At 36.1% G+C, this 27010-nt stretch overlaps 1 protein-coding gene across 14 annotated transcripts in view; it reads right to left on the bottom strand.

The window, feature by feature from the left end:
- Positions 1 to 1723: 1723 nt before the first annotated feature.
- LOC18443577 (CwfJ-like family protein / zinc finger (CCCH-type) family protein) overlaps positions 1724 to 27010 on the bottom strand; it is a 78207-nt gene continuing 52920 nt past the window's right edge. For 4 of the 14 annotated variants that reach the window (XR_016056026.1, XM_088867515.1, XM_088867510.1 and 1 more), the window contains 3 exons: positions 10808 to 10904; positions 9151 to 9296; positions 1724 to 2026 (listed from right to left, as the gene is read on the bottom strand). Coding sequence is in view for 7 of the 14 variants with exons in the window: in XM_088867515.1 (XP_088723641.1) it covers positions 1901 to 2026; positions 9151 to 9296; positions 10808 to 10904 (369 nt within the window). In the remaining 7 variants the exon portion in view is untranslated. Of the gene's footprint in view, positions 2027 to 9150; positions 10715 to 10747; positions 10995 to 18401; positions 19118 to 27010 lie in introns of those variants that run through there. The other 10 variants (XM_088867513.1, XM_088867509.1, XM_088867514.1 and 7 more) reach the window with 6 other exon arrangements.

The following is a 27010-nucleotide window of genomic DNA, read 5'->3' as shown; positions in this document are numbered from 1 at the left end:
ACAATCCGTATTGTCACATTCTTGAATCTGATGGCAAAGTAAATGAATGATTCATCAGGATTTTGCCAGGTAGCAATGAACTCGTCGAGGATCATCAACTTGAGCTTGGCCCTACGATATTGTATAACAAATTGTCACAATAGGTTGTCGCGGGTCTGGTTTGGGAAATTGTTCATGACCTCGCGACAACCCCAAAATGTATTAGCCCATCGCCTAAGTTGGAGAGGCCAATTTTCTAAGGAGCTACGGAGGGAAGAATCATGAGGTAAGTGGTGACATGACTCTGCGTCACCCTGTCCATTGGACTTTTGAATTCAGGGAACATGAACCTCGGTAGGAGACTCTCAACATCTCCTAAAGAGTCCTTTAACATAGGACTTCAAGGGATGAATATCTAGAATGCCCCTCCTTGCGACGTTATATTTAAAGCTCTTTAAATCAACTTTAAGCTCGCTAACTCAGCTGACTGGCTGGTAGGAGTTTCACCAGCAGGCTGGTTACCTAAAGCTATTTGGCTAGGTTGCCGAAGTGGGCTAAACCGTAGAAGGGGGATTGGGTGGAACAGCTTTGACCGACACAGGATATGGACCTGGGGAGCAATCAGGATTGGCTGGACCTAGGTTCGTGGCACAACTAGATGGGCTGCACCAAGGAATTATATGGGTAAGCCTGCAGCACAGCCTAAGGTGGCAAAGCTGGAGGCTAGTAGGCCGGACCCGATCAAAGCCAATTGGACTGGTTGGTAAGGTTGCGCCACCGGGGGCAGCCTAGATTAGCTGAACCGGTTGGTAGTAAGTTTGGGCTGGTGGGACAATATGAGCCGACTGAAGATAGGTCTCGACTAGTGGCGTAGCCTGAACTGCCTGAGTCAGAGTGTCGTAGACTTAAGCCTGTGGTGCTGGGGTAGGCTGCATCAGAGACTGGTAGGCTTGTGTTTGTTATACTGACCTGGGTAAGTTCCCCACCCGACCCCCAACAAAAAAAATCGTCCACCTACGGACCACGTTTGGGGCCCATGGGCATCAAATCCCCATATGATCCCGCTAAAAATGGTAAATATGGAAGATGATACAATACCACGTGGCCAGAGTATGAAAAAAATGTTAAAAATGGAACCCTTAATAAAAAAATTCAAGGAAAAAATTTATATAGAGCCGAGGCACTAAACAATCAAATTAGAGTGCACCTCAAAATTTTTACTAGTAATGCTCAAATATCCTCAAATTGATCATCTCGACATCAAGATGCATGAACAATAAACAAAAAATAGATTTCAAGTTTTGGAAATAGTATCTTGAAATGAATATTTGGATCATCAATTTTTTAAATTTTCAAGTTTTCATAGATTTGCTCAATCTACACTATTGTTTAATCTTTAAATTTTATAATTAGAGATGAATATATATTTTAAAGCTATCACAAAGATTTCCAATATTGAAACCACATTTCTCAACACTATTTGAAGGTGGGCTCTACTTTGATTGTTAGGGCCACAGCTCTATTCAAACTGCACCCAATTTTTAATGTGCATGTAGTATTTTTAAACCTGCTCTGTATTTTTAGATAGCCAGAAAACTATTTTTAAGACTATAAAAATCTATTTTGAGAAAAGAAAATATACAAAGTATTTTAAAAATTTGCTTTGATGCTCTATAATTTAAATAAAACATCATTAAACAAAATTAAAAGGAAATTGGATCTATCGGGTAAAAAAACATGCCAATTAACTGAGGTACTATACCTCATGCAAATAAAGACTTGACATTTTCATGAAAGTACTTGTAATAGATGATACGACACAAGAGAAGGGACCAAAGCATGATATAAATAACATCTTTCTATGACTGCGTGAAGCACAACTTTTAAAGGTGCATCTTGAATCAGTTTTGTAAAGAGGTCATCACATAGGATCAAAAGATTCAAATTTCTTCTTAAATTCTTCCACCATCCGAATTTCGTCTTCCTTGCTGTCTTTACATTTCCTCCAGTCAACTCTATCCATCTGATCAAGCAAGCTGGCTAGAACCTGTATAGCAACCATAGTGCTAAAATCAAATCGTACAGAGTACCCCCATACAATGAGAAAAAACAAGCTAGGACTCTAGCATCCCATGGTGATCTCTACAGGAGCACTAATACAAATGCTCTCGTTTATCTACAGTGAATATAATGCTTTGACATAAGTTTGCCCACAGTGACCACGATGTTCGGAGAAAATTAATAAGCACGAAAAACTGACAGAACTTGTATTGCCAAATATAGTCAGAACTACCAACTAAATTGGAACTTAATAGCTCTAATTAGAGATAATGGGTAAAGAATATGTAAAAATTTGTAAGAAACAAGAAAGTCTATCAAAGATTCATAATTTCCTAGTTGTAAATGCCAAAGATTGAAAAGGTGTAAGGGGTCATCAAGGAGGCTAGATCATCATCATCATTAGAGCCTTTTTCCAACTATTTGGGATCGGCTATATGAATTGGTCCACCACTCTGCTTTATCAAAAGTCATACCCAAGTGAGACCATAAGTCTCCATATCTTCTCTCAGTACTTCCAAACATGTCCTTTTGGACCTTTTCTTTGCCTTTTTTTTAGCCTTCCACTTGCACTAACTAGAAGGTGTTGTACAGGATCTGCACCACACACGGCCAGTCCACATAAGTCTACATTCTCTCATCATATCGCCAATTGGTGTCACACCTAAATTCTCATTAATATATTCATTTCAAATTTTATCCCTTCTTGTCTTATTACTCATCCTTCTCAACATCCTCATCTTAGCTACATTCATCCTATGGGTATGTTGTTTCTTGATCGCCCAACATTCCGCCCCATAAAGCAGATCCAGTCTCACAACTATCTTATAGAACCTCCCTTTCAACTTCATTGATATGCAGCGATCACATAGAACTTTAGTTGCACATTTCCACCTTCCCCCCAGCTCTAATTCTATATGCGATATCTTCCTCAATCTCTCAATTTTTTTGGATTAAGAACCCAAGATATCATCTAGGAGACCGGATCATATCATTAAAGCCCCCATTCTCCTACACACCCCCGAACTCATACACAAATACGCGGCAGTTCACATGCATATGCACACACGCACCCACCTCCTACCCATAAGCACACGTGCCTGCACACACACATACATAGCAAAACAGTTGATTGATTGAAGAGAAGGTAATAAAACACCCACAAAACCCCCTTTCCTTTTTCAATAGATAAAGAATGGTTGGAGAGAGAGAGAGAGAGAGGAATAGAATCAATGTTCCAAAAAACACCGGGCAGCACCTACGCAGCCAGGGGCGCGGCCCAAGTGGAACAGCAAGGGAGGGAGGTTTCTGAAAAAACTGTTTCAGGTCCAAATTGTGTGTAAATAATGCATATTGAGGGATTTTCAGTACATTTTTATGTTCAATCAATCCAAACTTAAACCAAAATATTTGAGATTTAGACAATTAGTTAATAACACACAGTGATTCAAAAAGCAAACCGCCCAACGCCTAGGTGGCCGCCTAGGTGGTCCAAAAGGCCTGGGCGATGCGGCCAAACTAGGCGGGCAACCGTCTAAGCGGTACAGAACCCGCCTAGGCAAGCGGCCAAACTAGGCGGGCGACCGCCTAGGTACTACGGAACCCGCCTAGGCGGGTGCCCAAGGCCTACCTCCCACCCAGGGGCAGAAATGGATTTTTTTTTAAGGGTTGTTTTGGGGTTTTTTTGAAAAAAAAAATGGTTTTAAATGTGGGTTTAGGTTCACTTAAAACCTAAACCCACAAGAACCCATTTTAGAGAGAGAAAAACCTCAAAAAAAATTTAAATTTTGTGATTTTCATTGAATCGAAGTGTTTCTCAAAGTTACGGGAAATGGATCCAAACATCACCCATCAATATTAAATTTAGTTTTGAAGTTTTTTTATTCCTATTAGAGGGTGTTTTTTAATATTTTAGCACTAAAAAACCTCTCAGAGGTGGAAGTTTGGAGTTCGAGCAATAAAAGTAAGTGCAAAACTTTTTTTTTTAGATTGCTTGTATTATTTTGAGATGTCTTCTTCAGGATCTAGTCGAAGTGGTGATCCGGGTTGAAAATATAGATATAACCCGAATCCGAATGACAAAAATTGCATAAGATACAATTATTGTAAAAAGGATACAAAAAGGCGCATAAACCGGTTTAAGAAACATCTTACCGGTGGGAATGTTGCCCCTTGTAAAAATGCTTCTAAAGCTATCAGAGAGGAGATTAACCAATATATGAGTTCAATAAAACACAAACATGAACAAAATCCTTGTCATTTGGATAGGTCTATTTCTGGTTTTGCTAGAATAAGTGATCTGGGTTGGAAGTATGGTCATAACCCGAAACCAAACAATAAAAATCATATAAAGGTGTAATTTTTGTGAAAAAGATACCAATTGAGGTATTAATCGATTCAAGAAACACCTTGCAGGTATTAAAGTGAATGTTGTTTCTTATAAAAATGTTCCTGAAGCTATTCAAGATGAAATTAGACAATATTTGAATTTAATAGAACCAAAAAAGGATGAAAATAAACCTTGTTCTATAGAAATATCTTCTCCAGGTTCTTCTAAAAGTGGTGATATGGGTTGGAAGTATCGTCATAACCGAATCCAAATGGCAAAAATTGTATTAAATATAATTATTGTGGAAATGATATTAATGGAGGTATTTACAGGTTCAAAAAATCCTTGCTGGTATTAAGGAGGATGGTGCCCCGTGTAAAACTGTTCCTGAGGCTACCAGGTAGGAGATTTTACAATATTTGAGTTCAGGGAAGCACAAAAAGATAAAAAAAGGTCAAGCAACCAAGACTCTTCGGGCCTCATCTACACAGAGTAAGAGGGAGGTAGAAAAGGAGGAAGAGGCAAATTCAGAAAAAACAAAGTAGGACGAGCATTATGTTGAAGAGGGAGATGACTCTGATGATAATGGCCTCGAATCTGATGCATATGATGAGGCTTACCCTACTCCTTCTGATGATGATGATGATGACTGAAGAATGAAGAGTTGAAAACACTTGACTCTTGGTGTTAAGTATTGAGTCCTAGTCTCCTAGACTGTATATTTTTTTAATTTTTGTATTTTTTTTTCTTATTTTTAGTTTCTAGTTTCGACTATCCAACTCTTATGTGTATCAGTGTATGCTTGTATGGTTTTAGCATTGTATGAAAATATGGATTATGGACTACCAAAATTCTCCTCATTCATGAAAATATCAAATATAGTTATATTGTTATATTTAGCATATAGTTATGGATAAAATCATAAAAATTCTAATATTTTCCTTTCTATAGGACCGCCCAGGTTCTGGGCTCCCGCTCAAGCGTTGGGCGACCTAGACCCCCACAGCCTCCTAGGTGCCGCAAGCGCTTTTTGAAACACTTATAACACATTAAGAAAAATAGGAAAATATAATCCAACATTCAATTTTAGTATTAGACTACTAAGTACTACCACAATCACAATGAAAATATAATAATTCTATAATCAAGACTCACAAGTAACAATTCACAATCATAAATTATAATCCAATTAATTTATACAGCATAGTCCAAAGCCCAAACCTAGGCCTAGTGATACGCCCAGGTCCCCCTAGCCCACCTATGTGGCCGCCTAGGCATTAGGCAGGCTGTTTTTTGGAACAATGGATAGAACACACACACAAACACCCAAACACTAAGAACAGCACACATGCATACACAACAAAATGGGGGATTATATAGAGAGAAATTTGTTAAAGCCCCAAGAGAGGAAAAAACAAAATTCAAGAGAGGACTGGCTCGATAGAGAGAATGGTTGAAAAGTGAAAGATAGAGGACACACACACACACATAACACCACAAACATACATGCTCTCTCTCTCTCTCTCTCTCTCTCTCTCTCTCTCTCTCTCTCTCTCTCCACACCCTCTAGGTTTCCATCATTTGGATGGTTGGCATGCCGGCTAGTGTATTAACGGTTGATTACCCTCGAAGGCAAAGCATGCAGATTCCCCATATGTGTATTTTATGTCGAACTAAGGAGAAAATGACATGTCTAAAGAAGGAAATAAGGAATAGTTCCAATATGAGATAAAATAAGAAAAATAAGCTTAGGTGGTCTAGTCATGTTCAATGTCAACCTAGAACAACAGTAGTTAGGAGGGGTGATTTGGTTCAAGTGGAAGGCTTTAAAAAGGCAAAGGAAAAGCCCCAAAAAATATGGATGGAAGCAATGAGAAAATATATGGTGACTAGAGGTATAGACCTTGATGGAGTGGAATGGCTGAACAGGATTCGTACAGCAAACACAATATAGTTCGGGGTAAGGCTTGGATGACGATGATGACAATGGAGAAAATGACAAACCACCCTTCCTATTCATTTTAGGTATGCCATGACCATATGGACCCACATTCTTAACCTCTATGGCATGCAATGGGTGACGCACCTTCAATGGAGGACCTTATGGTGAAGTGTCTATAGCAATCCCACCAAGGGTCGGTGCTCTAGCAATTAAGCATTGCGGCTATTACTTTCTGAATTTGAAGAGAGTAGAACAGTCATATTTTTTGGGGATTAAAGGGTGCATGAGTTGGTCCTTAAGGAGTGAATTAGGAATATGGAGATATTCTAGGATTTGCTTGAACGAGAAATTCAAGGTCTCAAGGTCATTGACTTGTTCAAGGAGTCGAAGATTTTGGCCTTACGGATCTACCCATGCCTCAACCCAAGGCAAATTGGGTTGCTTAGTTGGAGGCTACCATGAAGCTAACTATCAATGAATGGTCACAGATAATCTAAGGCCAACATGTTCGGTGGGATTCTTAGAGATGAAGGTAGGAAGCTCAAAAGCTACCAGAACCCACTTTAGATATGTGATTCTACAACTGTGGAGGCTCATGCATTACTTACAAGTCGTGGATCTGTTCCTTCCATTTATCTTGCTATGCATCAAATCTTGGGTATGCAAATTTTAATACATGGAAAATCTGGATTCAAGAACAATGGCATTTGGATAGCTTCTAGATGAACCCAGTACATAACAAATCTATCTGCTCATCAAAATGTAAAATTAAGTTTTGGCAGTTTGCTAATAAGCCAGTTTAGCTGTTGATGCATAATTTGATAATCACACATTGGTATCTCACCATTTGAAATGATTTCTTGGAAATAAGTTATCTATAATATGAGAACAAATTAGACGATTCAAATCTTATTTTGTAGAATATTTTCTCTCGAATACTTTCAAAAATATTGCTTAAGCGAACAAAACCTTTGCGAGCAAATTTTGTGAAATATGTAATTCTTAAATAACAATATTAAAATTATGAGTACCACATAAATTATGAGTACCACATGACCAAAAGAATATATTCTACTCATAATGTTATTATTTATAATAGATATTTATTTAAGCAACTATTTATATGATCATTGTTCCAATAATAAATATTTTAACTAATAACAAAAATATTACATAAAAATATTATAATAAATATAATAACAACATTATTATAATAATTATGTTATAGTTTAATATCATATTATCAGTAATTTGGTATTAATATAGTATTACAATAATAAAATATCATAAAATGCACAATATTTTAATATTAATATAATATGATATTAATTTATTAAGATAATACCATAACATTATAATAATATAATGCCATTGTATGTTCTTAATATAGTATAATATATTATACTATAATACCATATTATAACTTAATAATCTAATATTAATGATGTTGATGATATTTCATAATAAATATATAAATAAATATTATTAATAAAAATATAAAATATGAATATTATGACTGTAGCATAATATCATTACTAAACTTATTAGCGGATGTTATAATATCATAATGTTAAGAATAAGGGGAAGAGGAGTAAGAAAGAGGCGCACACGCACTTTGATGCACAAGGCTAGTTCTACCAAAAGCTTGCTTTTGCTCTTTCCAAGTTTTTTTTGGAATGAACAAATACGACAGGTATTGAGCATATAGATATCCTCAATATAATCTCCAAAATTAAACCTAAAATATCTTCATCATCATCAAAGCCTTTTCCCAACTAATTGGGGTTGGCTACATGAATACTAGTTTGTCATTCTACATTATTAATATCCATACCCTCAGTCAGACCATAAGTCCCCAAACATTTTCTCAATACTTTCGACCATCTCCTTTTGGGCCTACCCCTTACCCTTTTTTAGCCGTCCACTTGAACTAACTCACACATCCTAACATGTGTTGTACAAGACCTGCGCCATACATGGACAGCCTACCTAAGTCTACTTTCTCTCATCTTATCGCCTATTGTGCCGTACTTAAATTTTTCTGAATGTATTCATTTCAAATTCTATCCCTTCTTGTCTTGTCACTCATCCACCTCAACATCCTCATCTCAGCTATACTCATTCTATGAGTATATTGTTTTTTGACCGCCCAACATTCCGCCCCATAAAGTAGGGCTGGTCTTACAGCTGCCTTATAGAACCTGCCCTTCAACTTCATTGGCATGCAGCGATCATATAAAACTCCGGTTGCACATCTCCACTCTGCCCCCTAGCTCTAATTCTATATGCAACATCTTGCTCAACCTCTCCATTTTCCTGGATTATCGACCCTAAGTATCGAAAGAACATAGGCCATCAAAACTTCGATATGCATAAGAAGGATTTGCATGTGGAAGTATCCCAAACAACTCATTAAGGAGTCCATTAGTAGTGGGAAGGTATTATGTTAATGCCATAAGATGAAGCCCGTAAAGAGTCCCTGTTTTGTTCAGGAGGACTATGATATTTGGTGAAATTTTTTATGACTGTAAAATGTAACTTTTGTGCACATTCTGAGCCATGCAAATGAAGGGATCATCGACAATCACTACGCTGACAAAATTTTAATGTTAGTATCCTGAGATGTTGATTGCCATCTCTTGACCTTTGCTTTATGTCTTTTATTTTTATCAACGAGAATGTGCCTCATTGTCAAGATATATGTGCCCTATCTTTGGTCTAGAACCGATATTCCAGAATAAATAAATTTGCTTTTGCAGTCCTCCCTCTATATTCTTCTATGAACAAAGTCCAAACTGTAACAATAAACATAATAACACAAGTACAGGCAACAGTGGTATACCTCGCGTCCAAAATGAGGAGATATTCCTTTCTCATCCTCAACAGAATGTGCCAGTATGGTACCTTCTGGAAGTTCCACATAGAAAAAACTGAATTTCTCATCAAATGATCTTTTCAGATCCTTCCATGCATCATTGCCATGATCATCTACAAAAGCAACAAAACACAAAAATTACTAAAATGAAACCAAATGAAAGCATATCAACTGATTAACATTAAAATTTTACTCTAAGAAATTAAACATAGCCATAAAAAGATACGCTTAGGCTCTGTTTCGACATCCTCAGAGTCATAGCCAAAGCTATTTTTAGCTATCTAGGAAAAATCTTAAACGATCAGAGTCGTATGAAGAAACCCCACTTTTACGAAATCAGGAAAAACAGGTTTTCTTCCTTGTACAGTAAGGAAGTGTCAGAAGCATTTTGGACAAAAACGAGGTTTGAAAGCATAAACTTCAACACGAATTGTGGCATGCCATGCTGACAGGCCTCTTATTTTTTTATAGTAATACAAAATATTTCGCGCTAAAATAAGTGCACCCAAACAGGGCTTCAATGTGTACTCATGCAAACCAAGTGTAAGAGGAGAGATATCCAGTTTTTGTCCATCATAAGGAGCGTCTAATGCCCAAAAGCATAACTTCTACAAGTTGTAAAATCAACTCATCCAGAGAATCTGGAATAGAAATAAATAATATTTCACTAGAAGCATTACACTCAAATAAATAAAAATTGAAGGCACTCAATGATTAGGTGGCATGCATGTTCTGATAGCTGGTGTGAGTTTGAGACGGTTGCACAAGAAGATGAAACATGCATGGATAAGCACAAGTTTTTAACAAGAGGAAAGCAAGGAAGCAAGAGCCATGTCGGAATCTTGAATATGGCATAAGTTCACGATTGCTGAGTACACTAGCAAGGAATTGCTCTAGACGGCTAAAGCTTGAGACGATAAAGAGCTGGCATACTTCTAAGTACCCTGTCATGATTTGAAGTTGCCAGAAATGAACTGATAGCTCACTGTCTACCTAACGTCACATTCTGCACTCATTTTAGACTATAAACCACAAGTAATGAAACATGAAATCTACATATGTTAAGCACAAGTTTTTAACAAGAGGAAAGCAAGGAAGCAAGAGCCATGTCGGATTCTTGAATATGGCATAAGTTCACGATTGCTGAGTACACTAGCAAGGAATTGCTCTAGACGGCTAAAGCTTGAGACAATAAAGAGCTGGCATACTTCTAAGTACCCTATCATGATTTGAAGTTGCCAGAAATGAACTGATAGCTCACTGTCTACCTAACGTCACATTCTGCACTCATTTTAGACTATAAACCACAAGTAATGAAACATGAAATCTACATATGTTCAGTATAAAATAGAAAAGGCAATAACAATCAGTCAAGAGTCCAACAATGTAACTAACAGCTAAGTAAATAGAAGAGACTCAAAAGAAAAACCAAGAAATAAATTAGTACATCCCTGACAGTACAGTTCACACCAGTTACAAACCAAGTAGCTCATAGACCCTCACAATTGCAACCCTTTCAATATTATAGCCCCTGAAAAACAAGTTCTAAAAAGTAATAACTTACCTGCACTATAAACCGATATAGCCATACACAAGAATGGTTTCGTAAATGTTATAAACTCACCAGGCCTAATTACTTCAAACTCAAATCCACTCTTTCTTGCAGCAGAAATAAAATGCCCTCGGAGGTACGAAGCTTTAGACAATGGCACGGGAACAACCTGCAGAGAGATGTAAAAATTCCTATTTACTCGAAGTTCAGCAAACTGGCCCTTAGCCTATAGCAAGAACCAAAAAGTTCACTTGAGGACCTGCTATCAAATAGATTCCCAGTATGGATTAAATTATCAATAGAATAACAAACAAATGCAGAAACTGTGTATGATCAGTCACAGATAACAAAACCACTCAAAAGATGACATTGAAATGCAAAAAAAATGAATTATGTTGAACTACACAATCGACTTAATTTTTGTGGAAAATAGAATCAAGGGCATAACAGCAGACATTAGAAGTGAAAAGAAATGGAAATCAGATTCAAAAATACAGCCCATCTATATAATGAAGCTAGGGGGAAAGTTCAAAATTGCATACAAATTTACGATAGGAAACTCTGTGGGTCTGCAACTACAGCCACTTATTTACTTATCGAAGTTCAAGCACCTCTATTGGACTGCCTTAGTAACAACTTATTTAGCCTCAAGGTCAACCCCAAAACATACATCAAACGAATCCTCGAAACAAAAGGCTAAGAAACTATGTATTAGCACCTTAACTTATCACTGTCCTTAACTAATTAGCGTCAAGTGTCATTTAGGTCAATGCAAACATCCATAATGGTGCAAGAAGCTGCACTACTAAAAACTTATTTATTGAGCCAAAAGTCATTCAAAGGTGGACAAACCACAAATTGGAGATAGACAGAAAATTCCAGGCATAACTCTAGAAGACCCAGTATTAGTCATTACAAGCATGTAAAGTTCATCGTCGTTTTAGCCATTACAAACAAATCAAGTATAAGGAACAAATCTCCAACAAGAATCAAGTTAACTATTGTAACTGCGGTTCCGCATGTCTGTAACTGGTATCAGAGCTTGTAAATGTTTTGTTGTTAGAGCTCAGAGCTTGTAGTCACTATTCAAATATATAAAGTGAAATTTGACATCTCTTCTAGTAAGATTTTAATTTCTATTATCTTTATAATGTTTATGTTCAGTTTTAATTTGATTTACATTATTTCTTCAGCAAGGCATCCTTATTTCTTTCGGTTTTTCTAAAACCCATGCGCATGTATGTGGTTTCTCAAACTGTGAGGCCGTTTAGCCAAGAGCGCGTTTAGGCCGTTTTGTTCAAAGGAAACTATTTTATCACAAAAGGCCTTAGGTGCCAAGAAAAACAACATGGGAGAAATAGACCGCTTAGCTAAAGAAAATAAATTAGATCAAAATAATTTTGAGCATCTATATCAATTGGATAAAAATGAAGAAAAAGATATTTCAAGCATTAGTAGGAGTGTAAATGGACTTTTTGATTTCTGCAATCAATGGTTTAAAAATATTTCAAAAAAACAACAAAACATTTCAGAAGGGATTTCTAAAGTAGAAAATAAAGTAGGTAGCTTAGGAAAAATAAATAGTATAGACTTAAACCCTGAGTCAAAAAATTTGCTAAAACGTTTTGAACCATCTTTAAATGAAAATAATGTTTTCAATGAGACTTACGAACCACGTAAGTCACTCTACTTCGGGACTGAAATCCTGACCCTTGAAGAAGAGTATAATGATTTCAAAGCCATCAAAGAAATCCTTTAATACTGGAAATCCTGGTATATCAAAGAAACTAATTTTGAAGAAAGATCAAAGCTTCAAAGAAGTATGCAAGAATTGTTTTTTAAAAATGAAAAACTCGTGATCAAAAACAATTACCATCTCGTCTTAAACATAGATGAAGATGAGTCGTTCTCAGTTTTTAAAGTTACGATCGAGTCTAATACAGAATCAGATTCTGAAGAAAAAGTTGAAAACCAGATCCAGAACTTAAAGGAAAAAGAAAGGTTCAATTGCCAGATCACCTAGATTCCTACCCCGAATCTAAAAGGCATTCGGCCCAAGAATGGGAAGACTACCTAAGGAGTTTCAAAAAGAAAATTTTGAAAATTTTCAAAAATATAAAGAAGCTTCTAACAAAGAAGATTTTTGCCAGACCACCGAGGAAAAACCTCAAATGTCTGCAGCATCTGAAAGACCAATTCCCACTATAAACAACAGACGGGAAGATCTAAACAAAATATACGTTTCGGTCACTAGAACATATTTGGATCTTAAAAATATTCCCTTCTCTGAATACAAACAAGTAATCAACGAGTGGGTACAATCCATGACTATTGTTATAACAAACAATCCTACATAGACCACTGATAGATTTTTCGACTATCTAGCGAGAACTATGCAAGGTGATGCTTTACAATATCTTCGAAATTGGGAGGAAACTATAAAAGGATCCGTTCGCAAAAAGAACTTTTTGACAAGAAAAAAGAAGACCTTTTGAAAGAAGTAACAAAACTTCTAAGAGAGGAATTATGTGGCACTGCTTTAGATCTGAATCTAAAAGAAGATTCTGATTACTGTCTCACAAAGCTAAAACCTTGCAAAATCCAAAGTTTTAAGCGCTTTGCAAAATAATTTCAAAAATGGTACCAAATGTTAGATGAAATCAAATATGAATTTTGGAAAAAAATCAGTTTTTCAACAAACTACCTTCTCCATCGGATGAGATTTATACCGAAATATACGAAAAGTATGTTACTGATACCGCACCAGTAGATACTCTCGAAAATAGAATCAGATTTGTTTTCTACATGATAAAAAATCACTGCATCGAAGTAAAAGCAACCAAGCAAGTCAAAAAAGGACTTAAGCATAAACGACTGCACCAAACTTCTAAAAAAAAATTTTGAATTTCGGAGTGATGCAAAAGGAAAGAAAACGAAATTTTTCAAAAAGAGAAGATTTCGTTGGAAAAAGTGGAAAAAAGGAAAGAAGTTCAACAAGAAGAAAGGAATGTTGTTAGAAAAAATAACAGCAGACCTAAGAGTTCATGCCGTTGCTACATCTGCAATGAAGAAGGTCACATAGCACCAAACTGCCCCCAAAAAGGGCAAAATGCCAAAAATATGATCAAAATGCTCGATGAAAACAATTTCAAAATATGCTTTGGAAAACAAATCTCTAAAGATGAAATTGAATTTGAAGTTGCCTCTAAATCTGACAGCTAGTCGGAAGAAGAGGATGAATATGTTTTCATGATGCATCCTGAAGAAAACTCGAAGAACAACTCTGAGATTTTTGAACAAGTCGTAAAACTCGGTGATGTAATTCAAGAAGAATTCTTCATCGACAAAGAAAAAGTTGAGAAATTGAAAAATCTCAAAAAGGAAGAAATCTACAGAATGGCGAAGCTCCAATTCTGGAACATCAGACACTTTGAGCGCTTCAGTGGAAACACCACTGCAAGAGCAACTGAAATTGGATCTGTAGAAATTCCTATTTTTGACAAAAGCAAGATTTCCAAAATGATCAAAAAATTTCCAAGATTGAGATACATGCACATACGAATCATTTTGATTGAAATCACTACACTTTTCAGACAGGGCATTGACACACCAATCCTCGTCGTTGTTTTGGACAAAAGATTCATTGACCCTATTAAAGCGATAATAGGAGGCATGCAATCTAATCTTGTCACTAGAAAATTTGGTTTAAAATAAAACTGAATTATTACATTTCTATCCATGATAAAAACATCCAGGATGGTGTGAGGATTCTGATTCAGACCAAAAACATTCGTATGAAGAACAACAGTTTCAACCTTGCAATTGAGTGGAAAACCATCCACGAACTTACAAGCGAAACTAGAACCTCAACAAAAAATATTGATAACAGGTTTGTCGAAATTTTCAAACCACGAAATTTTGATAATGAAAACCAGCCCCGGTTAATCAACTAGAAGGATTTGGAAATTCCCAGAAATTCCCAGAAATTGGTTGGTTGATAGTATTTCTGAAAATTACGGCCAAGACCTGCAGCCGATAATTTTTCAAGCATCTGGTAAAAATTTGTACTTTTCTGACAAAAGAACTTTAACCAAAAGTCTTAGTCAATCAGTACCAAGCAGTCCAGCACCAAGATTTTTTGAAATAAAAGATTTATCTAAAACAAAAGATATATCTTTAAACAGAAAACAAAAACTTCTCAAAAACATTTCTTTTCCTGGACTGTCTAGCAATTTTGAAACTGGAAACACCAATAATTCAAAAGATGATGAAAAAGAAGATCTTCAAACTATTGTTTTGTTTTCAAAAATCGAATTTCAAGATGGGGAAGAAATAATCTTTTCTCATAACCAAAGTAAGAAAAAATATTTGTTCGTTTTGGGTTCATTTAATTTTTAGGGTTATAAACCATATCACCTTGATATTCTGGTTGACACAGGAGCTACCACATGCGCCTGTTGCCCAACAGTGTTACCATTAGAAAAATGGGAAGGAATGCAAAGCCCATTCCATGCAACTGGCATCGATGGGAACAATATTCTCATAGAGTACAAAGCCAAAAACATTGTTGTCTGGCTGGGAAATTAAAAAATTTTCATCCCTAAGATACTATGTTTTCCATTCATGCATGGAGATTTTATTTTGGGAAACAACTTTTTGCAAAATCATTACCCGATTGAGATCTTATCAAACAAAATAACGTTGACCCAAAAAGGAGAAAAAGTTGTTATACCTATACTTATAGAACATAAATATAGATGTCAGTTTGGATTCTCACCTCAAAAAGGACTTAACATAAACGACTGCACCAAACTTCTAAAAAACAATTTAGAATTTGGGTGTGATGCAAAAGGAAAGAAAAATAAATTTTTCAAAAAGAAAAGATTTCGTTGGAAAAAGTGGAAAAAGGGAAAGAAGTTCAACAAGAAGAAAATGTATCTTGTTAGAAAAAATAACAGCAAACCTAAGAGTTCATGTCGTTGCTACATCTGCAATGAAGACGGTCACATAGCACCAAACTGCCCCCAAAAAGGGCAAAATGCCAAAAAGATGATCAAAATGCTTGATGAAAACAATTTCAAAATATGCTTTGGAGAACAAATCTCTGAAGATGAAATTGAATTTGAAGTTGTCTCTGAATCTGCCAACGAGTCGGAAGAAGAGGACGAATATGTTTTCATGATGCACCCTGAAGAAAACTCGAAGAACAACTCTGAGATTTTTGAACAAGTTGTAAACTCGGTGATGTAATTCAAGAATAATTCTTCATCGACGAAGAAACAGTTGAGAAATTGAAAAATCTCAAAAAGGAAGAAATCTCCAGACATGCGGAATAGCTGCAGCAGCAGATGAAGAGGACTAGCGAATTACAACATGACAGAAATATGAAGATGAAAAAGAAGGTGAAAAAGAAGGAGAATTTGTTGTATCTATAAAGGAAAGAAGTAGAGGAACTGAGCAAACAGCTTATATGAGAAAGCAGAAAACTAAGACTAAAACCCTAAAGCTCGAACTCAGAGTAAAGCTCTGAATTTCAATGTCTCCAACAACTAAACTGAGCCCCTATTTATAGAGGCCGGACTTCAAATTTTTACAAACAACATTTGAGTTCCACAATTAATGCCCTGATTGCTCCATTATTGAGGAAAGTACAAAGGTACTGACGTGGCCAGTAAAAGCTAGCTGAGATGTTCAGAAAAAGTAGATGAGGTGTCCAGGGGACAATAATTGTTGTGGTTGAGGTGTCGGGGCTTTATTATTGCGATTGATGAGTCAACCGATGAGGTGTCCTGGGCTTCATTATTGCGACTGATGAGTCATCTTGGCAGCAATAATTTTGGCTAGTGAGGTGTCAGATGAGGTGGCATTGATCATGTCAACGCCTACATCGTAGCTTGCACCATTAATGACATCATGTTTTGCGTCATCCCTGCATCATCGGGACATGTGTGCTGGATAATTTTGCAGTCGGTCTGTCCCAAAAAAGATTATTTTAATCTTCCATCATATTGGCAATGTTGCGTCTTCCAACACTATCCATACTGCCACTGCTGGCAAAGGACAGGTTTTCCCATTAGTCAGCAATGTATTTTGGAAATCTTGAGTCTCTCATTAGCTTGGTTAGCTAGATCAGAGGGGAGATCCATCAGTACTTTCGTCAGATAGAGAATTAGATATTTTTCTAAATCTATATCTAATTCTTCTTTAGCTGTGTAGGCTATCGGAAGGTCTCTAAGTAGCACTCTGCCGTTACAACTGACTCAAAGGGCCTTATATAGGCACCGGACTTGAAATCCGGATTCCAAACCATAATAAAATAAAACAGCTAGCCTGGACAAGTGGCCATTATAAACAGTAAAAAGTGGATGTACAGTGGGCAGGTGGCCGACATTAACAGTGAACAGTCTTCCTTATCTTGAACAGTGATATCTACAGTGGCTTTGAGCAGTGCTACCGACATAACAGTGATATCCACAGTGATATTTAACAGTGCTGCCGACATAACAGCGATATCTACAGTGATATTGAACAGTGCTGCCGACATAACAGTGATATCCACAGTGATATTGAACAGTGCTGCCTCGATCAGTGTCATAATTGAGGGAGTAACCATCAAAATCGTAGCTTGGTGAGGAAGGATTGGACGGGCTGTGTTAGGGTCCAATGTATGTCTCATCACTGGAACTATCTGTTTGTGTTTCAGCAGGAGGAGGGTGATCAGCAAGCCATATGTGTAGTTGATGTAGCAGTGCAGCTCCTTGGGGAGTCTCATCATTTCAAACTGTGGTTCCTGTAATTTGTAATCGGACTTTGAAAGCAGAACTCAAATGGGGGTCTTTGATTGGGATATTAAAGTTTGGGAAATAGGTAACAAAAATGGTGCCAGCCTTTAAGGTTGTTTGCACAATTCCGATACAGCCATTGGGGAAAAAGATTTCTGGGTAAGGTGATAGTGATGTATTGTTCAACTTGGGTAGCAGGGATTTGGTATTGATCAAAGGAAGAGGCTTGAACATATGCCTTGATGGTTTCAGGATTCTTTTTTCCACAAAGTTTTTTTATTCTTTTGGTCCAATTTAAGCTAGATTCATCATAAACATGATAAGGATTAATTAACTGAGAACTAGTTTCAGAAAACCTTTCAGGAGTATAAGTTATTTCGAAAAGATGTTCTTGTTTAGAAATCATGGGACCTAAATCTGGAGTAGAATAGGAAACACTATCTAAAGAGATATCTGAGACACTTTCTTCTGTCATTTTTGAAATAATCTACTGTGTTGACTGTAAATTTTTAAAATAAAGGTTAAGGCCAACTTTCCTTTTCTAGTTAACAATGTATGAACTCCTTCCACAGCCTTCTTGCCTCAACAGAACTCCTATTATGTTAACTTTCAAAAAGTATTGACAGTGTTCAACACTCTAAATTAACCCTTGATTGATATTATGTTTTCTGATGCGAGAGATCCTAGTTCAACTAAGCAGACGCAGAGCATACTAATCTCAGTATGAACTTCTGATTAACCCAGTCAACAAAGTAACTACTGAAAATAATCTCATGACACATATAAGGCTCTGATACCAATAAAGATGTGCATAAGGAAGAGGAAACAACATAATAAGGAGGAAGGGGAAACAATATCATAACAAGATATAAGGTAGAACAGAATGACAAACATGCACACCGAAGGTCTATAAGCAAATATAAGGATCAAACTTACAAGAGCAAGCAGAAGTAACAAGCTTTCAAGCACAAGCAGAAGTAAGAAAGAAGCACACCAAAAGAAAGAAACTAGGCTGAGATGCTCTAAACAGCACTCTGTCGTTACAACTGACTCAAAGGGCCTTATATAGGCACCGAACTTGAAATCCGGATTCCAAACCATAATAAAATAAAACAGCTGGCCTGGACAAGTGGCCATTATAAACAGTAAAAAGTGGATGTACAGTGGGCAGGTGGCAGACATGAACAGTGAACAGTGGACAGGTGGCCAACATGAACAGTGGACAGTCTTCCTTATCTTGAACAGTGATATCTACAGAGGCTTTGAACAGTGTTGCCAACATAACAGTGATATTTAACAGTGTTGCCAACATAACAGTGATATCTACAATGCTATTGAACAGTGCTGCCGACATAACAGTGATATCCACAGTGATATTGAACAGTGCTGCCTCGATCAGTGTCATAATTGAGGGGGTAACCATCAGAATCGTAGCTTAGTGAGGAAGGATTGGACGGGCTGTGTTAGGGTCCAATGTATGTATCATCACTGGAACTATCTGTTTGTGTTTCAGCAGGAGGAGGGTGATCAACAAGCCATATGTGTAGTTGATGTAGCAATGCAGCTCTTCGGGGAGTCTCATCATTCCAAACTGTGGTTCCTGTATAGACATCCAAAGGAATCCATTATGGCTGGATTCTATTAATGTAGCACATGAGAATTTTTAACTCTTTCCATAATTCTGTCTGAAATATCCAAAAATTCAAGAGATTAGAATCATAGCATCCAATGGTTTGGATTTGAGGATGTTGGGTAAAATATGTATATTCAGGATAAATTTGGGGTCTAAGTTCTTGATGGAAGGCTACAATGATATAAGGTCGGCGAGAATAACCAAAGGATTCAATCCATTGATTATAATGGTAATGCTTTAAAAGGAATTTATAGAAGTTGAATGCTCTGGGATTCGGGTGGATGTAATGATTCTATTGTAGGAAATGACAGTGTCTAAGATAGGATAACATTTTCCTTACATGGAAATTAAAACATATATGATGGTTTTGGGTAAGATACCAGAGGAAACAAATTGCTTATTTTGGCATATTATAATAATGTCTGGTTTGGAATATGGATAAAAAAGGATATGTAGGATGGCATCGAATTCCTTGAAAGCATTCTCCATGATTTCTGATTAATATTTCATGCATCTTTTGTTGCATATTCTCATTTCTTGATTTCATGGTTTTACAGAGAATGATGTCATATATTTCATTAGGAACAACTTTTATTTCTTCATCTATTCTGATTATTGCTCCTATGAAAGGAACAACTGCAAGACTTGTTTCTTCAGAAAATTTTCTTCGAGAAAACATATCTGCCAGAATATTGTTCTTTCCAGAAACATGCTCATACTCAAAATTCCATTAAGAAAACCAATTTGCCCATCTAAATAATTGAGGATTAGGAAGAATCTTATTTTTGAATTTGAGCATATTTGGAAAAGCAGATAAGTCCATTTCAACCAGGAAAATATGTCCTACCAGATGAAATTGGAATTTTTCAATTCCTCTTTTTACTGCAAGGATTTGTTTGAATGTTGAATGGTAATGAAGTTCAGAATCTTTGAACTTTCCACTTTTGTATCCACAAATCATTCTGTCCTTTTCTTTTTCTTCAAGCAAAATGCATGCTCAAAATTCATCAGAAGCATCTGTTTACAAAATTCTTTTACATGTAGATGGGATTTTTAAAGAAGGTAAATTTTGAGATAATCTTTTGAACTCTAGAACGCACTCAGTCTGTTTTCTTGTCCATGGTGGTGCTTTTTTCTTTAGTAAAAGGTAAAGAGGACTAGTAAACAGAGAAAGTTTGGGATTAAAAGGGGACATGTAATTTACAATTCCTAAAAATTGTTGGATTTGTTTTACAGAAGATAAAGTATCCGAAAACTCTAGCAAGTGTTTGGCTATATGGGGCGGGAGTTTGTACATTCCATTGTGAAAATGCCTACCAAGGAAATCTATTTCTGTAATAGCAAAGACACATTTCTTTTCAGAAAGCATAATACCATTTTTACAACAGAGGGAGTGGAATTTTTCTAATAATAGAATATGACTATCTAGATCAGAAGAAAAGAGGAGTATGTCATCTATATAGATCAGTGCCTGTGTTGAGATTGGTTCAAAAATGGTGGTTAAAGCATTTTCAAAATATGTGGGTGCATTTTTCAAACCAAAAGGCATAACCGTCCATTGAAAATGGTAATTTGGTAAACAGAAGGTTGTTTTAGGACGATCATCTGGATGAATTCCTATTTGCCAAAATCCTGATTTTAAATCAAATTTGGAAAATATATGAGCATGAGAAATCTGAGAGAATAGTGCAATTTGATTTGGCAAAGGGAATTTATCATCTGCAAGGAAAGTATTCAAAGGTTGGTAATTGATCACTAGCCTGAGTTTTCCTCGAATTTGTTCAGCTCTCTTATTTACATAAAAGGCTTCACAAGCCCAAGGAGAACTGGTAGGCTCAATTAACTGTTCCTTCATCAAGTCTTGTATTTCTAGCTTAGCTTGTTCCAACAGATCTGGGTTTAAACCTCTGTGAGAAGCCTTTGTAGGATTTATGTCTTCATTTTTCTTAAAAGGCAGTTTAACATAAAAATTCTGATTTCTCCATAATGGGTTGGTACATTTTTTGAGAAACTCAGAGTGGGAATTGGCACAACAATCTGATATGATTTTTTGTTTCACAGCTTCTAAGGTGTAAGGTTGGTCTATACAGGCTATCCAGGGCAATGTTAGGCTCCTATAATGTAATCCTTTGGAAGTCCATTGAAGTTTTACTTGATGCAAGACATCAAATCCAAGTAAAAGTTCTTTGTTGGGTAAATAGGATCCTAAGAGTTTATGTTGGATAACTAATTTTGGAAACAGTTTTATCAAAATAGGTTTGCTAATTTGGGTTATGGTAAATTTCTCTCCATTAGCAGCTCTAAAAGTCTGGTTACATGTTTCCCAAAATTGTTTTGGTAATAAATCAGGTTTTAAAATACTAGCCGATGCTCCTGTATCAAAAAATGCTGGTATGGTCAAAGGCTTGGAATAGTGTTCTTGGAGTATCTGAACAAGGGCTATTGGAGTAGGCTGATAGGGTAAACTGTTTATGTCTGAAATTTCATCCTGTGGAGACAATATCTCTGGAACAAGGGTGTTGCTTATCTCATTTAACTCATTTCCATCAGAATAAGAAATAGATAGTAAGGTACTGGACTTTGCTCATCATCAAGAGAAAACACAGATTCTAAATCATCATCAACTTCTTCATCTAAAATCTGTGATAAAAGATGTATTATCTTTTTCTTCTTTTTCTGATTTGGGCAGTCTTTTGCAAAATGACCTTTCTTTCCACAGACATAGCAACTATCACCTTTCTTGTGTCTAGTACCTCGAAATCTTGATCTTCTAAGATATTTGAATATTTAGAATTTCTTCTTTTTTCTTTTTTGTTCAACCTTCTTTCTTCCTTTCAAGGTAGGTCGACATGAACACTATTTTTCTACATCACATTTAATCTTGAGATATGGTATATCACACGATTTTCCCAGTAAAGACTTATTGTTTTCCATTTGTTTCACAAATTCAACTTGGTTGCAAAGTCTTTCTAAAGCATGGAGAACAAACTGGTATAATTCACCAAAACTGGTGTTTTGAATAGTCAGTCCTTGATTTTCTATTGTCTTTGTTGCTTCTTTACCAAGAGTAGGAGGTATGGATTCAAGATAAAATAGTTTCAAATTTATATCATCAATTCCTCCTATTTTATGATATCTTTTGTTCATCTTTGAAAAATATTTTTCAAGATCTTGTCTCTTGAAAGAACAACATTTAAGCTGAAAAAATTCTTCTCTGACAACAATCTGTTCGTGCTTAACCGGGCCAGAGAATTCAGAGACTAAATAATTAAGAAACTCAACAATGGACTGACTATTTCTTAACTGTGTTTGCATATATTCTCCAAGATTTATGTACCAATCAAAAAGGCGTCCTCTTAGCCTTACAATGACCTTAGAAATTGTACTGGCTAATGTATTTGCAAGATTTAGCATTTATGAATGCATCCATCCTTGAATCTCTCTGAATCTGTCATTCCAACATGATGGTGGAATATCATCAATAGTAAATCCTTTAGATGAAACTCCATAGGTTGGGGTAGGTTGAGGTTCTTGTTGGTCAGGAGGTCTAAATTCTTCTTCCATGACAGGGTCAGGGTCTGGTACTTGAGGTGGTTCAGGGGGGTTCATCATTAATAAAGAGTCTGAATCCAGGGAAGAAGTTAAGGATTTATCTTCAAAGGTTTCAGAAGTATCAGACATATCTTCTGAGGATTGTGTTTCAGTTTAAAGGTTTACTTCAAGTTGTTTTGTCAAGTTTTTGAGGAATGAACTTATATTGTTCATGGGTTTGGAGGGAATCAATATCTGGGTTGGGACTGAAGAGGCTATGACATCAGGTTCAGTATCAAATGACTGAAACATTTGGGTTTCATTTTTAGGTTTTTGGGGAGGAGTATGTGGTTGACTGGTTACAGGTGTAGAGGTAACTGAGGGTTTAAGTATTGGATTTTGTGACGAGCTGGGTATTGAGATATTTGGTTTTTCTCTTAATTGAGGAAAGAACATTTCTTCAGGAAAACGTCTTTCATCTTCAAAAGAACTTAATGCTCTAAAACCAAAATGTCTGAGTGGTATTAAACCTGTAGGTGAATAAAGTGTTCTTGTAGGTGGGAAAGGGTCTGGACTTCTTAAGGTTGGGTAATTTTGAGTGTATGGGTTTGCAAGCAAAGGTTGAAATTGGGAATGGTATTGTGGTTGAGGGTAATGAGATTTCATCCAAATATCTTTTTCAAGGCTTTGTAACTGTTTTTCTAAAAAAGCTTTTTCCTTTCCTTTTTGATTCAGTAAATAAGATTGCTCATGAATATCCTTTACTGTATATAAGATCTGCATCAACTCTTCATGCAACAATTGAATCTTTTCTTTTAATTGAACAATTATTCCAGCAAATCCCTGTAACTGAGAAGACATAACATTCTGTTTTTCTTCTATTCGAAGTAAAGCTAAATTCTATGATTTAGCATTTTCAGCTTGCCAATTGAGGCTTGCTTCAGCTGGAGATATGGACTTTTGTGCTCCAGTTACATCTCTTGTACTGGGATTTTTTATTTTCCATACATGTTTCTCATTTTCTTGAGTCTTTTCATAATCATGTAATGGAGGAAAATTTGAGGCATAACTTGAACTTTGAGGATCAAAGGCTAAGCATTTTGAAATGTGATTTTTTCTTTCATCATTTTCATTTCGATCATCCCATCCTGTAGGGACAATTTTCGAAACAGTGTGTTTGGGTTTTTGACTACCACAGGTCACATAATAATCCCATTTTCCTGAACTTTCTCCAAGTAATCCAACCGATGGAACACCTTCAATATATGTCTGATGAAGCTTCTGTTGAGATGAATTTTTCTTTTTGTTTTTCTTTTTTGGTATTTCATCAAAATCATCTCTAGGACAACTAGAACAATTGCAAGTGTCAAACCAATTATGACCATCAGAAGTTTTTTGTTCATAAATAGGTTTTCCTGTTTTGTCAAAAGCAACTATTGGGACTTTTTCAAGCAGCCCTTGAAATTGAGTAGGGAAAACTTCTCTGGTGTGATTTTCAACTGCTCTTGGAGTCTGAAAACTTATCTGTACTGTTCCATCAGACATTCTTGTCATCCTGGAAACTGATTGCATCACTGGTTGACTTTGATTTTGAAAATTTTCATAATTTGTAATCCATGTGAATGGAATCAATTCAAACAACCTATCTCGAGATATTTGTCTAGGAATGTAATGACAGACAGACTGGGAATTATTGTCAACTTTGATGAACAAGGCAATATTTTCATGTTCAAAGGGCAAAAGGGTAACTATATCAAAAGCATGATTTTGTAATCTATACACCATTTGATAACGGAGTGTAGCTACAGTGGCTGTTTCAATTTGCTTGGTTCCTGTAATTTGTAATTGGACTTTGAAAGCAGAACTCAAATGGGGGTCTTTGATTGGGATATTAAAGTTTGGGATAAAGGTAACAAAACTAGTGCCAGCGTTTAAGGTTGTTTGCACAGTTCCGATACAGGCATGCTGGTATTCTAAAATCTGGAATCTAACAAAGCAATCCGGGAAACTGCTTCCATACCTTTTCTTCCATGAAATGTTAAGGCTAATTTTATGGCTCCAAAATGAATATGAGTATACCCATCTTTAAGCCATTGGGGAAAAAGATTTCTGGGTAAGGTGATAGTGATGTATTGTTCAGCTTGGGTAGCAGGGATTTGGTATTGATCAAAGGAAGCTTGGGTAGCAGGGATTTGGTATTGATCAAAGGAAGAGGCTTGAACATATTCCTTGATGGTTTCAGGGTTCTTTTTTCCACAAAGTGTTCTTATTCTTTTGGTCCAATTTAAGCTAGATTTATCATAAACATGATAAGGATTAATTATCTGAGAACTAGTTTCAGAAAACCTGTCAGGCGTATAAGTTATTTCGAAAAGATGTTCTTGTTTAGAAAACATGGGACCTAAATCTGGAGTAGAAGAGGAAACACTATCTAAAGAGATATCTGAGACACTTTCTTCTGTCATTTTTGAAATAATCTACTGTGTTGACTGTAAATTTTTAAAATAAAGGTTAACGCCAACTTTCCTTTTCTAGTTAACAATGTATGAACTCCTTCCACGGCCTTCTTTCCTCAACAAAGCTCCTGTTATGTTAACTTTCATAAAGTATTGACAGTGGAATAACATCAACACTCTAAATTAACCTTTGATTCATACTATGTTTTCTGATGCGGGAGACCCCGTGGTACTAGTTATTTCAAAGGTCAAGTGGTCATTATGAGTCCATGATTTGGAGACTTTGTAGACCATGCTTTGGATAAAATTAGGCATGAATTTGAGGGATAGTGATTGAAGGTGCTCAAATATAATTCTTTCAACTAATCCCCATTCCACAATCTCACCATAATCATAGTTTTGATAATAGTCGAGATACAAGACAACTGTCATACTCTAGTGCAGGTCGAGGTACAGGTATCCAAACTGGTTTTCCAAGAGTTCTGGAATTTTTGAAAAATAACCTTTGTCCATCATTTGGGATATTTTAGAAAATGTCGCTAAGTAAGACTTGTTTAGCCTTTTCATAGAGACAGATTCTTTTGATTTTTTCGAAAACTGGATCATCTGTTTGATGATTGAGGAGTTGTGAAATCTCAAGAAAGGAATTTAATTATCCAAAGGAGAAGTCCTCATTCCAGTCCATTTGTTTAATGGATAGAAATATTTTCTCTTCGATTTTTCGAAATTTCGACTCTGATTGTTTATCAGGTTTGAGAGTGAACTCATATGTTTTCGAAATTGGGCTTTGTTTCCCAAGATATGGTTTTTCCATTCCTGGTCTAGCTCTTCATAATATTGTTTGGAATGTCAGGTTTTTTGAAAAAACTAGAAACTTGTTTAGTTTCTACTGAGAAGTTTTGGTGAAGGTCCTTTTGAAATTCTAAAGCTTCTTTGTAAGAAATATCTCTCGAATTCTGCGTTTGCGAAAATTGGTTATTCGCTCTAGACGATTCGCTTCCCTCATTGTTTATGAGTGGCCGCTTTCCTTTGTTGACAAATCCTTGTTCAGGATTTCGTCTCTGACTGTTGACGGATCCTTGGTTAGGATTTCATCTTTGACTGTTGACAGATCCTTGGTTAGGATTTCGTCTGTCCATCCTCCCTGCTCAGAAAATCAGCTAAAACATTGTTAGAACCTTTTGATGAACTCAACAAAGAATGAGTACATCTGTAAAAGATTCATCCATCTTATGCATCGAGGGTTTTTCCCCCGCTTTTTATTGGACAATAAGTCTTTGACAGCTTTGTTATCTGTTTTGATAACAAAGTTTTCTGGCGCAAGATATATGTGAAAGCCTTTTACTCCACGTATAACTGTCAGTAGTTCTCTTTTGTAGATCATGTAATTCCGCTCGTTTAGTTTAAACTTACCGGAATTATATCCACAAACCAACTCTTTTCCTTCAATATCAGCCTTTAAGACGGCTCTCCAATTTTCATTTGAGGCGTCAGTTTCAATGATAAGTTTATCTCCTTGTTTAGGAAAATAAACCGAAAGAATATTTTTCAATTCTTCTTTAATACGTTTGACAGTGTTTGTGTCATCCGTGTTCCAAGAAAATTTTTTGTCCTTTTTCAGTTTTTCCAAAAGAGGTATCTCCTTTTTAGAGAGGTTTGCAATAAAATTCCTACAATAATTAAGAATTCCTAAAAAGCTTTGAAGATGTTTTTTGTCTACAAGCTCATTTGAAAAATTCCTAATTTTGGAAATGATATGCTCCTGAAGTCTTATACCTGTTTCGTCTAAGACGATGCCTAGAAATTCGATTGAGATCTTCTCAATCTCCATTTTCTTGGGATTCAAAATGATTCCATGTTCAAGGAATTTTTT

The sequence above is a fragment of the Amborella trichopoda genome, chromosome 5 (genome assembly GCF_054954075.1).
Source record: "Amborella trichopoda isolate Santa Cruz 75 chromosome 5, AtrichopodaSantaCruz75HAP2 v2.0, whole genome shotgun sequence".
Classification (NCBI taxonomy): Eukaryota; Viridiplantae; Streptophyta; class Magnoliopsida; order Amborellales; family Amborellaceae; genus Amborella; species Amborella trichopoda.
This window is presented reverse-complemented; position numbering and strand designations above follow the sequence as displayed.